The 15,385-nt window shown below is 41.3% G+C and overlaps 1 protein-coding gene across 1 annotated transcript in view; it reads right to left on the bottom strand.

The window, feature by feature from the left end:
* Nucleotides 1–15,385, bottom strand: part of TRIM9 (tripartite motif containing 9) — a 107,923-nt gene that overhangs the window by 21,892 nt on the left and 70,646 nt on the right. Inside the window, 3 exon segments of the mRNA XM_044917943.1 lie at nt 1,281–1,438; nt 9,680–9,833; nt 10,951–11,061. Coding sequence (XP_044773878.1) covers nt 1,281–1,438; nt 9,680–9,833; nt 10,951–11,061 — 423 coding nt within the window.

Raw genomic sequence — 15,385 nt, 5'->3', positions numbered from 1 at the left:
TATTATTTATTTTTAAGATTTTATTTATTCATTGAGACACAGAGATACAGAGAGAGAGCATGAGCAGGGGGAGAGGCAGAGGGAGAGGGAGAAGCAGACTCCCTGCTGAGCAGGGAGCCCGATGCAGGACTCGATCCCAGAACCCTGGGATCATGACCTGAGCTGAAGACAGCTGCTTAACCAACTGAGCCACCCAGGCGCCCCCCTAATTGACCTTTTTAAGTCTCAGTTTGCTCATATGTAAAATGGGGACAATAATACCCAGTTTTTGAGGTTGCTAGGATGATCATATAAGGAGGTCATGTGTGCAAACTGTTGAACATTGTACCTTATATTTAGCATGGGCCTGGCACCTTAATGAATGGTAATTACTAGTGGTTAGGGTTTAAAAAATTAAAATTGGGTGCTTATAGTTAGCATTATGCTTATTATTATTAATTTGGCATTTACACATATATTATTATACCTACCGAGCTCTTTATCCACCAGCATGATTTGTAAAAACTGGTTGGGTGGTTGGGACCACTTAGAGGGTGGTCTCTATGCTGTGTCTATAACTCCACTGGTAACTTTAGGAACTGTCACAAAGATTACACTCAGAGTCACAGGAGTATAGGTTTTATCGTGGTGCAGAGGGAAGGGGGAGGAAACAGGGGCGGGAGGAAGAATGACATTTCAAAGGCTTAAAATAAATTGTAGCATAATGCATCTTTAGCATAGGTTAGGCATGTGCCTCCCTCTTTAGCTGTAGGCTTCTGCAACATTATGCTGATGTAATGAGTAAAAATAATTTTTATTCAAAGCACAGCCTTAAAATGATAACTCTCTGGTGGGATACTAACCAGATTGGGGTCTGGGATCCTGGCATGCTAAGAATTTTATATGATGGATTATCTAACTGACTCTTAACAACAATGCATGTGGTATGTGTTAATATCACCCCCATTTTACAAATGAGGTCCTGAAGGCTCAAAGAAATGAAAAATGGGCAGTCACATGGCTAAATGGTGGAGTCCGGATCTGAGTGCAAGCAGTTGGACTCCAGAGCTTGTGGCCTGCATGGGCCTTCTCTTCAGAAGGGGAGGGCAGTTTCTATTCAGAGACTCCTTCGTCCATCTTTGACGGTTCAAGGAGAATGCAGGCCTCAGTTGAAGGGCAGGCAGACCCTGCCAGGATGGTCTGGCCTCAGGAGAGGTGGGGAAGCTTGGCCTGAGACCCCACAATGGGTCCTCTGAGGTGGTCCCTGGCTTTGGTTAACAAGTAGCAGATGCTCTACTTACCCGGAACTGACCACCATTGCCGTCATCCAGCTCCAGAATGTAGCCTTCGGCAGGCACCGTGGACAGGGGTGGCTGTTTCCAGGACAGCGTGGCGCTGTTGTTGTGAGTACAGCACTCCTCCAGCTGCAGGATGGGGGTTGCTGGGACTGGAGAGGAAGCTAAACAGAAATTAGTGTAACCCTGGCTTCTGCTGAGTTGCGAACATTTCAGGATCTTGGAATGAGAAACATCCCCCTGATCAACACGTGGCTCGACTAAGTAGCTAGCCCATGGGGGACCTGAACTGGATCCCTTCCAGAGTCTCTAGGAGTGGGACTGGGTCCTGAGCTGCTGTGCTGCCTTTTCCCAAACTCATGGTGGCACTTCTTACCTTAACTGTTGGGGAGACAATTGCTCTGTTCTCACCCCCTTGAGCACCGAAGACATCATACTTAAGGGAACTATTTTAATGTGGGATGGGTTTCCAGCCCAGCCCACTAAAGCCCATGTAACCCATAACATGGCTGAAAAATGTATCATAAAATTTATTCTGAGCCTTGGCCCCCAGTGTATAAACTTGGAACTGCCTATTCTGAGCAGTTTGTTTGTTTTACCAGTGATTCTACTCAAGGTCTTGTGCTCGTAAGTAGCTGCAACAGTGGATTTTTGAAAACTTAGTCCAAAGGACATAAAAACAGTGATTTCTCCATTTCAAAACTTCTGAGGAACTTGACCTCATTCTTTCATGGTAGCTATGCTAGCTCAGGTCCACTCTCTGCAGGTGCAGAACAGCCAACTGTGAGCCTGGAGAGTAGTATGGGAGCAGAAGGGGCCCAGCAGGGGAGGGTCAAGGTGTCCTTGTGACTTTGCGAGAATCTGCCACAGTACTACTGGTCACAACATGCCCCTGTCCCCATTTTGTGCTGGGGGTCTTTTCTATTACTTCAAACTGCACAGCGGTTGAGCCTTCAGACACATAGACATAGAACTGTTAGGTACCAAACAATCCCAGTTCCTAACATATGAACTCAATGTATGTATTTGGGAGCAGTGTTTTTACCAACTGTTTAAAATTTTTTTTTTTTTTTTTAGCACCAAACCATTAATTTATTTTTGTAGCACTTTAACAACAGGAGAGAACAGTTTGGGCCGCATCCAGGGACATTTAAACGAACAAATGTTAATTATGGAACACCTGGCATGCTGTACCGAAATTGGACTCTGTGTCATTCATCAAATTATCTGCTCCCTGCCATCACCTCAACCCCAAAGATGGTATATTTAATAGCAGTTTAGGAAACAGGTTCTATGGTGGATAAGCTAAAGAGCAATAGCAGTGATCAGAACACAAGAGATGCGAAGGTGAGGCAGGTCAATTATGCTTAAGAAAAGACTTTGATACAAGAAGACCATGCTGGACAATTACGATGAACTCTAAAAAACAAACTGAGAGTTCTAGAGGGGATGGGGGTGGGAGGATGGGTTAGCCTGGTGATGGGTATTAAAGAGGGCATGTTCAGGGGCGCTTGGGTGGCTCAGTCGTTAAGCGTCTGCCTTCGGCTCAGGCCATGATCCCAGGGTCCTGGGATCGAGCCCCGCATCAGGCTCCCTGCTCAGTGGGGAGCCTGCTTCTCCCTCTCCCACTCCCCCTGCTTGTGTTCCCTCTCTCTCTGTCAAATAAATAAAATCTTTAAAAAAAAAAAAAAAAGAGGGCACGTTCTGCATGGAGCGCTGGTGTTATACGCAAACAATGAATCATGGAACACTACAGCAAAAACTAATGATGTAATGTATGGTGATTAACATAACATAATAATAATAAAAAAAAAGAAGACCATGCTGGAGTTACTAGAGCAAACATAACAAAATCAAAATTACAACCAGATAATTGGAGGTGGTGAGTGTAGGGACGGAAATCATGTTTCAGATTTCAATGGCATAGGGTTCAGTTGGTCTTATGAGAGAAGAGTGGCTTCTATAGCCTCAGAGGTCCCCGAACATCTAGAATTGGAGGAAAGGAGATAGATTCATTGCCTTGTTCAAGAAATAGACTACAGGATCGGATGGGAAGGGGAGGAGAGAGAAGACGTTACTCCTAGTGATCATCTATCCATAAACAGGCATCACCTAAGAGTTGTAATTGGAGGGTTAACTTCAGGTCATCACGTATTAGGAAACCACTTGGTCATTAAACATTTTTCCCTTATAAAAATAATAAATTTTAACATATTAACTATGGAGTAAATTATGATGAGTTTAAGCAAACCGTTCTTCAAAGGGCTTCTAGAGACATGGAATGATTCTCCCCGGGGATATTTGCTCTGAGCTGTCCTTATGAATCAGAACCTACCATAAAACATCCTATTCCTTGGACTCTCTTTATTTCATTAGCTCCCCCAACAATCTTCATTTTCCCTTTGTTCATGTCTCAGGCAAGTCTACATTTCATCAATTTTAAAATCAAAGAATAAGATCACAAGATGGTTTCAACTTGAATCATGCAAATGCTTGCAATGTCTCCGATAAGAAACTCAAATTTCCTTGTATAGGCATAGGTATAATTAACAGATTAATTGAAATACATGGTGTCATGTGTAATTAAAATATGGGAACTTCATTTGTAAGTCCTCAGTGGATACACTTTAAAAGACCAAAAAGATAATAAAAAGTCTAACCACTCATAATCTTCAGATTTTAATATTGTCTAGAACTTAAACAAACAAAAAAGTGAAATGAGGGAGGGATAGAGAATGGAGAGAGAGGGAGGGAAAGAGAGAGAGAGAAACGAAAATGAAGGACTATAGAGACATTTGCATGTCTAAATCTATTTCTTGATGTGCTCAGAATTATTTTTTCTGTTTCCTTATTTACCCCAAAGTGACGTGGCCTATAAAAGGCAAATGTGACAAAATTACAGCCTCTTCGACAAAGACTAAGGCTGACATTTTAGAAAAACGGATTTTATAGTGGGTGTTATGTTATCCTATTTCACTTTATTAGGTATAAAATAAATGGTCTATAAGAATCCAAAGTATTTTCAAATTAACTTATTATTTGTGTTTTGGAAATGGGTGGCATCACAGTTCCTGGGCTGAACTCTAAGAAATTTTTATTTTACTGAAACTTCTGTCATTGAGCTGCCGTAGCTGTCTTAATCTTAACACTTTCACCACCATTCTTAGACATCTTTGTTTTTCCTAAAGAACCAGTTTCTCCTGACCTGATCAGAAGTCTATTGCTTAGCATTCTTTTGGCCCATAATATCAAGCTTCAGGCTAATAATTCTCTCCTTAGTTGCAGGGGGCAACCGTTCTTACCGACTTCCTTGAAGGGGACTCGAGCCTCAGCTCAAAATTAAATTCTGCAGCAGTGTCTTCTTAAAGTTTTCAAATGTCTTACCTTTTTTTTTTTTTTTTTTTTAAAGATTTTTTATTTATTTACTTGACAGAGGGAGACATAGTGAGAGAGGGAACACAGGCAGGGGGAGTGGGAGAGGGAGAAGCAGGCTTCCCGCGGAGCCGGGAGCCCGATGCGGGGCTCGATCCCAGGACCCTGGGATCATGACCTGAGCCGAAGGCAGACGCTTAACGACTGAGCCACCCAGGCGCCCCTCAAATGTCTTACCTTTTTAAAGGCCATTCTCGTTCAAAGTATACCTTACATTTTTTGTACTCATTTAATTTTTTTTCCCAAATCCTGCCGATTGTCAACACTCACCACGCTGCGGGATTCCTCTGTGAAAGGTCCCAAGAGTGTGGCGGGGACACGTAAGGACACACGGCCTCCCACCCTGGGCATGGAAACTAATGGTGGGTGGTGCTTTTTGAGTGCCTGGCAGTGTGCTGAGAGGTTCTACATGTCATCACTCACGTGATGTTCACAGCACCCCCCCACAAGAACAAGTGCTGTTATCAGCTCTAGTTGGTAGATGAGGAAACGGAAACAGACAATTTTCACAGCTACTCCGTGGCGGAGCCAGCGTCCAAGGCCCAGCAGGCCGGACCCAGGGACTGTGTGCATATTTGCACCACGCTGCCTCTCCAGCCCGGGTGTGTGATAATAGTGTACTGGAGGGAAGTCCCCACACCTCATTCCAAGAGGAGTGTTTCCTTTTGCTTCCTGTAATGTGAGTGATAAAGTTCCCCGAGACTTGCTGGTATAGATTAACGAAATATTTCACCATACATAGCATAATGCATCGATTTATCGAATCTCTGTGTTGTCTACACACAGTGTGGACACGAGTGTGACACACTGGGTGTCAACCATACTTTAAAAATTGTGAAAAGAAAAGAAAGAAATATTTCACCACAAGAGCCACGGTGGTTGAGAATGCAATTCTCCTGAGTCATCTTGTCTAAATGTTCCCTGGTGGACCGTCGTTCCTTTTTGTGGTGGCTGAACAACACAACTGGCATCTTAGGAAAGTTTATACTTTAGAGGAACAACAAGCCGTTTCTGCAAAGCTCTCATTAGTACACTGTTACAGAGAAATGTGAACGTGGGTTTTGAGGACATGCACTGCAGGTCTCCAAACCATGAACGGATCATGTGCATGAACAGATGACATGCGAGTCAGCGTGTGTGCTCATCCCCATCCCTGCCAAACCCCTGGGTGCTCTTTCTCTATGATTTATAAGAGGGTCTGTTCACATCACACCGACCTTGCCCATGACCTTGGTGCATACTCAGGGCTCTTACATTTGACATGAGTTCATAAAGATAAACGTATTCTTAGGTGACTAGAGGCACTTAAGGGATTAACAGCCATTGGTTTATGTGTTAAAAAGGCTTCGGGGAGCATTCGGTCACTGTGTCATATCCTGGTTCAGAATGAGCATGCTGGCATTTCTTTTCAGCACTGACTCATGAATCTTGGGAATTGTCTATACTTAAAACAATTCTGGGATAATATTTTTCTGGGGCTGTTTGAACAAAGGTACCAGCATTCTCCACTTAGATTTCAGTTGCTTGAGGGAGATGCAGAATCAGAAAGGGCAGATCAGTTAAATCCTTCGCTCATAAGAGAATAATTTTCTTGCTGAGTAGTAGCTGAGTAGTAATAGTTTAAAAACCAGTAACAGACCTATCTTCTTTGATATCAAGAAAAGAAAAAGGCACCTGAGATGAAATTCCAAAACCAGAGAGATGCTAGAATTTCCAGTTAAGAATGAACTTATTTTTGTTGTTAGTTTGAGTCAGAACTTTAAATGCGTATTTTAAGTAGCTTTGAAAATATTTTAACTTTCTACTGTAATCTGCTTAGCATAATTAGGAAACATATGTTGAAGTACATGTATTATATTAATCGTCAGATTATTTTAGCACTGTTCCCAATGCTATTTAAATTTTGGCCATTCTTACGTGGATTTGCGGGTACAGTTTCTTGAGATATTTTTACTGACAAGCTGTGAAAGTGCAGTGTATTAAACTGACCAAGCATATCCTATGGAAAAACACTAACACTACACGCAGCCCAGCTGTGTATGTTAACAGCTATCAAAGAGGCCAGTAGGAGTAGTCTTAACTACAGCCAGTCAAGTTCTATTGCGTCATGACCTTTTGGCTTTTCCTTTCCATCAAAAACATCTGACAGATAAAATTATTCAGTGTCTAAAGTGTACTTGTCTCTCACTGAATTAATTAAACTTAACGAGCACAAAGCAAAGCATATAAATTAACTCTGCAGAAGGATACTAATCAGCAGTAACTGAAATTAATATGAAGTGTTAAAAAGAAAAGGAAAATGGAATAATCCAGTCTCATCCCAAATGGCCTGTGAGATGAACTTTGTAAATATCTGTTTGGGATCATTTTGTGTTCCGGCTGAATTTTTGCTGTGAGCGTGTTCTGCGTCTTGGCCTTGAGAGCGTGTGGCATTCTCGGCCACGTGTACAGACTTTGGTGGAATGGACACACAGCCATGTTCACGCATACGTCTGCGGGCAGCCTGAAGCGGCCAAGTGACACTGCTTTAGGAACGGGGTCTGTGAGGCCCAGCACGTGAGCCTGCAGTTCCCATACCAGATGAAGGGCCTCTTCATTCCAACACAATTGTTACCCTCCTGCCAACTGGCCTGGACTCCACTCTGGGCAGATGGACATGATTCAGAAGGACAGCAAATGGGGGAGGAGAGGGATCCGTCAGCTGCTGAAAGCAATTCAAAGCCCTGAGGCTTTTCCCCTCTACCTGCTCCATCACCAAGGCTAATTGGGTTGGCTCCTTTTTTTTCCCCTTCCACCAAAAGCCCTTCCATTGCCCTTTTGCGATGTATTTTCTCCTCTGAGCTATTTGTGACATGACCTTTCAATGATTTTACCTCATTGAGAGAACTGGATCCAGAGAGAGGCTGACTGAGGGGGATTTACCTGGGGCTCCATATATTACTCAGATGGCTGTATTTCACAGACCACCATGGGGGTGTTTAAGAAAACATTTATAACAGCAAGAAAGACGTGCTGCAACAAAAAGTTAAATTTCTTAAGTTTAAGAGAGGAAATTCGGTTATTCCTCGAAGAAGCCAGTTCATAAGACACTAATGTTATAGCACAAACCGGAAGTTGTAGGTGCAGTGTCGGGAACTTCGCTTCCTGGCTTTGAACCCCTGCCCTGACATTCACTAGCTGTGTGAATTCAGGCAACTTATCCAGTTTTCCTGTGCCTCAGTTTCCCTAGATATCTACTAGGGCTGTGAGAATAAATTGAATTAATCCACGTGAAGCACTTAGGAGAGTATCTGGTTTGGTAAACAGTCAGGAAAATGCTAAACATTTTTGTTACGGCAACGAAGTACTTTTATTAACAATCTATATACTCTCTACTCCAAAAATCAATAAAGGCATCATCCCAAAGCAATACATAACAAACAAAAAATGAGAAAAGTGAAAATAAAAGTGCAAAAATCCATTAAAGGGGTGAGAGAGGTACCTGGGTACATGGATGAGTTTAGCTATGTGATGTGACTCATAAGTGCAGAGCCCTAAGACTTGCTGGGTTAGGTGCTTCTCTCTGTCTGATAAAAGGAAGCATGTAGATTTTTCTTAAAAAACAAAAATTTTAAAGCACTAAATTCTAAGTCCTTTATGTGGCTGCTTAAATTGGGAGAAGCAAAGAGCAAATCAATTTCTTCAATTTTAAAAAAGATTAGAACATAACAAAATTACAGAAATGAAGAACAGATAGGTGGTTGCCAGGGACTGATGATGGCAGAGGGGAGGGATGTGGGTATGACTATATGACCATGATGGGATAGCATGAGGGAGGTCTCTATGGTGGTAGCTTGACTGCAGCCGTGGTTAGATGACTCTACACACCTGACAAAATGGCACAGAGTGATACGTATACATTGTACCAATGTTAGTTAATTCCCGTGTGTGTGTGTGTTTTTTTTAAGTGGGCTCCACATTGGGTGTAGAACCCAATGTGGGGTTTGAACTCAAAACGCTGAGATCAAGACCTGAGCTGAGATCAAGAGTCAGATGCTTAACCAACTGAGCCACCTAGGTGCCCTTAATTTCCTGGTTTTGATATAAGATGATAGTTATGCAAGATGGAACCAATGACGGAAACTGGGCTAAGGGTAACTGGACCTCTCCTTACTATTTTTGCAACTTCCTGTGAATGTACAAATATTTCAAAATGAAAGTTAAAAAAAGAATATTTTTCCAATGGATATTACTTACACTGCCATGAAAAGATCGTTGCATGTTTGGTTTTTTATTTTTCTTTGAAAGAGTTATTTTCCTTAAGATAATTTTAGGTTCTTGCACTTCCCCCAGCCACCCAAAAAGTCTCAAAGAGATCTCGCATATCCTTTAATCACATAAATCACATTTAACTTTTAAAAAAGTTAAAATTTATTTCAAATCTTCATTTTCCTTCTGTAACCAGGCTTGCATTTTCCTAACCAGTATTGGCAAGTCAACTCTAATCCTCTCAAATTCCCACTGATTTATGCTCAACCATTTGCTCACCACCTATCCATGTGGAAGTAGTCATTTCAGTTCTGAACTGCCTTGATTTATATCAATATTTCTGGGTTACTTTCTGTAACAAGATTTTATTTATGTACAGTGATCTTATCTTTTTTTATGTCAGCTATTCCCTGATGTTGGCTTGTGACATCTCTAAGACTCTTAAGGAGGCAAGCCTTGAGTTTATCTGGATTTATCTGGCTTTCTGAGAGGTAGGTCACATGGCTACAATGGTACGTTTCTATGTGATAAGCTAGGAGCCACTCCAGACTTTTGTACCATTAACCAGACGTGTATGTGCGTTTACTTCCCCGCCTCTTAGGTGATTTATAAACCTGCTAGCTGCCTTTTGTTTGCTGCAATCTGGCACAAAGCCTCGATCCTGCTTCAAGCATCAGTATCCACTCGGGATGTTGCTCTATTTGGGGGGGGATGCAGGCACGCACCTTTCATCTGCACGAAGTCAAGCTGGTGAATGGATTGCAGTAGAGGGCTGTTGTCCAGACTCAGGTCGAAGTCCGTGGTCATCCTGGGAGTGAGCGTGCCTTTCCCCCACTGGTCCTCAGTCAGGTGCACTCTCCTTATGAGGGCGTCAGAAATCTAATCACATCAAAGACCACAGTCTAAGAAATATAATACCGCACTGGACACAGAACCCTGCTCCTACACTCTCCAGGAGCATTACCAAACCACTTTGGGACTCACACCTTTCCTATCTCCATGTAGGCAGTGAGAAGCCTATTATGACAAGGGTCACCCGTGCAAATCTGGGTGCTTTTGTGAGTCGGAGGGAGCCACTATATAATTAGCAGCTGTAAATTGCTCTAATAGATAAACCTGGCTATGCTAATAATATTTATGACTAATCAACTAAAAGCCAACAACATTAAATAATATTTTGGTGATCTGTTAATCCTAGTAGAACTAACAACCCTAAGTTTCTAATAGGAGGTGTGGGTATTTTGTCAACCCTTGGAAGGAGTTCTATAAAATAGTTTAGAGAGGCTGCATATGGTAATCTGTAAAAGTGGAATTTCTTACACTTTAAGCCTATCATCTTCTGTATCACTTTATTCTTTGATAGAGAACTTTTCCATTTCTTATATTTAATCTCCCTTTGTCACTCTTGGTCAGTTTGATAAAACATGAATTGGAAGGAATCTATGTATTCCTTAATAAAATCTCCCTTAATCATTGAGATCAAAACATAAGTAAAATTCAGCTGACATCATCACATCTCATTAAAACAATCAACATTGAAAAAATCATGAGTAATCCAAGGAATGAAAAAACTTCACTTTATTTGGGAAATCACTGGCCAGTAGGAACTGTCAAGAAGGTAGAAGCCTTGCATATTTAGACATTTCTAGCTGACAAAGCTGTCCAAGATATTAGTGGAAAGGGACCCAATTCTTAGGCAAGGCAGTAACTCTGCTTTGGAGGAACTTACAGGGAATTACATTTTCATGATTAAACATGAACAAAAACAAATTTTAAGAAGCCCATATACTTCTCAATCTTGTAGCACATGGTGGCAGAGACTTCCAGGAAGTTAGCAGAGTTTTGCTGGTGCCCACATATACATGGCAGCCTGAAAGTGGGTTCCATTGTGGAGGGACCCATGCTCAGCAAGGGCTGCTGGGAGTCTGGCTGTGGCGTTGTAGACTGAGTTTCATAGGACATTGAGAATCTGAAGTGGAAACTAGTTGACACTTACCTGCAAAAAGCCACTAGGATCATTTTCCTTAATGACCTCCAGGCAGTACTCCATGAGACCTGTGGTCTGGCGCAATTTCACTGTGCAGTGAGAGATCTGATCTCGAACCACCTACGATTGATGAGAGAACAGAACAGTCCAAAGTGGCACAGGGTGAAAAAGAAGCAAACTGTGGTGCTGAAGGAACATCTTCTTCAGGTTCCCCTTGCTCCCCATCTTCCAGGAAGCTGACACTGTGAGCTGTTCTAAGCGGGAGGTCATGGAGAGTCTACGAAGGAGCTGAGCAACCTGAGGTGCGGCTGCAGCTTCTGTTCTGCGAACAGTCACCCACCTGCTCCCACCCTGTGCCTCTCTTCTAAAGAGCAAACATCCCTATCTGAACCCACTTCCTTCTCATTCTGATTCTTCTTCCTGAGTGGGTGGTGGGATGGGGTTAGAGGTGAAACTTGCTGAAGACAATGAGCTGATGGCAAGGAAGCCAGACAAACATGAATGCAGAGTTAAGTTTTGAGTATAACCCACTTAGAAGCAGTCACTGCCTCATTTGGGAGAGCAGTTTTTTAAAAAACATTTTATTTACTTATTTAGAGAGACAATGAGAGAGAGAGACAGAATGAGCAGAGGAGTGGCAGAGGGAGAGGGAGAAGCAGACTCCCCACTGAGCGGGGAGCCCGACGCGGGGCTTGATCCCAGGCCCCTGAGATCATGACCTGAGCCGAAGGCAGACGCTTAACCCACTGAGCTACCCAGGTGCCCCTGGGAGAGCAGTTTTAAAGGCTCTCTATTTACCATGCTGTGAGTCTGCTTTAACCTAGAAAGGCATCTCTCTGAACATGCAGTTTCTGCCTCTGGGAAGTGTCAAACATATGACAGTCCTTGAAAAGTTTCTTTCTTCAAAGATTCATTTTCCATGTCCTCTGCTCAGTGACCCAAATCCTCAAGTAGTTTCTGAGGCTAGAGTTGAACAAGAGTTTTCTGGGAACCTCAGTTACTTACATCCTCGGTATTTATATTACTTTGTAAAAGCCTCAAAAATATCCAGCCTTCTGGATTTTATAAATAATAACTAAAATTGAGTTTTAATAATAATTATTGAAAAGCTTTTTCTTTTTTCCTTCTTTTCAGTTTTGATTATACATTTTCCATTAAAGATTATTATATCTACTTTTGAAAACAATTGGAAAACCAAAAAAAGCAGTCATCTCATCACTCTAATGCAAATTTTTAAAGCATTTTGATATTTCCTTTTAGGTTTTATCCTTGTGCTAGATATATTTATAGTTGCAATCATAATATGTGACAATTTTACCTCCTTCCCACTTAACACTATACCATAGGCATTTTACATGTTGCTACCATCAATAAGTGTTACTGGCTCCATAAATATCCCACTGAGTGGGTTATTGTAATTAAGTAACCATTCCTGTTCCTCTATTTTTGGACATTTAAATTCCTCCTAATTTTTTTTGACAATTCATCCATTTATTATTGCTGGTGTCTGTTTCTAATTTTTGTTTTATTGTTATAAAATATACATAACATAAAATTTACAATTTTAGCTATTTTTTAAAAAAGATTTTATTTATTTGAGAGAGAGAGACAGAGATAGTGACAGAGATAGTGAGAGAGAGAGAGAGAGAGAGAGAACGAGCAGGGAGGAGAAGGAGAAGCAGGCTCCCTGCTGAGCAGGGAGGTGGATGTGGGACTCGATCCAGGACCCCAGGATCATGACCTGAGCCGAAGGCAGACACTTAACTGACTGAGCCACCCAGGTGTCCCAACCTTAGCTATTTTTAATTAGATAATTCTGTGGCATTAAATACATTCATATTGTTGTGCAACTCTCATCACCATCCATTTCCAGAATTGTTTTCATCTTTCCAAACTAATACTTTTCACCTATTAAACAATAACTCTCTATTCTCCCCTCCCCACTGGTCCCTGACGATGCCACCATTCTACTTTCTGTTTCTATGGACTTGACTACTCCAGGACTCTCATATAAGTGGAATCATATAATATTTGTCTTTTTGTGACTGGCTTATTTCAGTTAGCATAATGTCTTCAAGGTTTATCCACATTGTAGCTGATGTCAAAATTTCCTTCCTTTTTTTTTTTAAGATTTATTTATTTTAGAGAGAGACAGAAAGCACGAGTGGGAGGGGCAAAGGGAGAGGGAGAGAGAAACACAAGCAGACTCCTTGCTCAGCACAGAGCCCAATGCAGGGCCTATGATCGCATCCTGAGCTGAAACCAAGAGTCGGACTCTTAACTGACTACACCACCCAGGCACCCCTGAATTTCCTGAATGATATTCCATTGTAGGTACAAAGCACATTTTGTTTATCCATTCATCCACTGAGGGACACTTGGGTTGCTTCTACCTTTAGCTATTGTGAATAAAGCTGTTATGAACATGGGTATACAAATATCTGTGGAAGTCCCTGTTTCACTTCTTTTGGGTATATACCCTGAAGTGGAATTGCTGGATCATATGGTAATCCTATTTTAGTTTTTTTTGTGGAATCATCATACTGTTTTCCGTAGCAGCTGCACGGAAACATTTTATATTCCCATTAGCAATGCACAAGGGTTCCAACTTCTCCACATCCTCACCAACACTTATTACTATCTTTTTAAAAAAAATAATAATAGCCATCCTAATGGGTGTGAAGTGGTATCTCATTGGGGTTTTGATTTGCATTTCCCTAATGACTAGTGATGCTGAGCATCTTTTCATATGCTTATTGGCCATTTGTATATCTCCTGTGGAGAAATGTCTATTCAAGTCCTTTGCCCATTTTTTAATTGGCTTGTTTGTTTTTTTTGCTTTTGATGCACAAAATTTATAAATTTTCATGAAGCCTAATTTGTCTACCTTTTCCTTTGTTGCCTCTGTGTCTGGTGCAATATCCAAGAAATCACTGCCAAATCCAGTGTTGTGAAGCATTTGCCCTGTGTTTTCATCTAAGAGTTTTATAGTTTCAGTTCTTACATTTAGGTCGTTGGTCCATTTTGAGTTAATTTTTGTATATGGTGTTAGGTAATGGTCCGACTTCTTTCTTTGGCATGTGGATAGCCGGTTTTTCCGGTGTCATTTGTTGTAAAACTGCCCTTTCCCCATTGAATGGCCTTGCCACCCTTGTCAAAATCATACTGTTTTCATTATTGTAGCTTTGCAGTAAGTTATATAATCAGGAAGTGTGAGAACTCCAGTTTTGTCCTTTACACGATTGTTTTGGCTCTATGGAGTCTCCTAGTTTTTTTGACAGATGATTTGTTACCCCTTTTTCACTTTTAATAAAATTAAAATAAAAAATAAAGTGTAGGATTTAAAATCTCCGTGTCAGAATTGGTGAAAGAAACCAACTTTGATGTGAAGATCGGTTTGTGATTTTGGCGGGGAGAGGGGAGATCAAATTTAAAATTCAGTGATTGACTTATTTTTTTCTGACATCTAGTATTCTATCAAACCACCATCCCTATTTGTTGGTCTGGGCTCATGGAATGCAAATTATTATTATTATTATTTTTAATAAAAAGTAAACAGGAAGATTAAGTTTCTGCTTCTTACGGAGAAAAAAACACAAATTACCCAAAAGCATAAAAAAAAATCCAGGACAGGTGACCTACAGCTAATATGCTACTCCTCTCTGCTATCTTAGGTGTAACTAAATTATTCCCAGAAAATGTTTTGATATTTTGGTAGCCAGTGCATCAATGCTTCTAGGTAGTAGAAGTCTCAGCAGTTGCCAATCACTATCCAAATGGCATCTGCCCTAGGACTGTGCATACATAACCGACTGGTGCTCAAGTCTGAAATAACAAGCACAGACTAGATCTGGGCCTTGTAACCCAAAGTGAGTCTGCTGTTGAGGCAAAATAGACATGAATTGTTGTGTTTATGTTCCAGAGCATTCAGATCAATGATAATTTTATGACCTAAATGTACTGAAATAAATACGTTAATCAGGCCTCATAAAATTCTATGTTTGCTTCTCTAAATTTCCTTCTCAAGCAAGATTTACTTGATGCCGAAGGAACTGTCTGATTGTTGGAGCTCTCTGACTACTCTTAAGAAGCTTCACTGTAGTAAAGAGTTGGTGAGTTTCAGTGGGGGTTGGCCATTGGCTCCTGTATTCCATGGTTCAAGCTTCTTGGAAGGACTCAATATCCCTGAGTTCCTGGCTCTCGACTCCCACAGTTCCAACAATGGATTTTGGCCCATCTTTTTACATTTCAATCAACCATTTCACAATGCTCCCAGTAGCCTGTGATAAAAATCACTGCTAAAAATTAAACTACAAAGTTCCCAGAAGCAGCACTTTTGGGTGTGTTGTAACTGACGTCTAGTTTCTTTCCTTTCCTTTCCTTCTTTCCTTTCCTTTCCTTTCCTTTCCCTTCCCTTCCCTTCCCTTCCCTTCCCTTCCCTTCC

This window comes from Neomonachus schauinslandi, chromosome 9 (genome assembly GCF_002201575.2).
Source record: "Neomonachus schauinslandi chromosome 9, ASM220157v2, whole genome shotgun sequence".
Taxonomy (NCBI): Eukaryota; Metazoa; Chordata; class Mammalia; order Carnivora; family Phocidae; genus Neomonachus; species Neomonachus schauinslandi.
The sequence above is the reverse complement of the archived record's forward strand: the minus strand, read 5'-3'. Positions and strand labels throughout refer to the sequence as shown.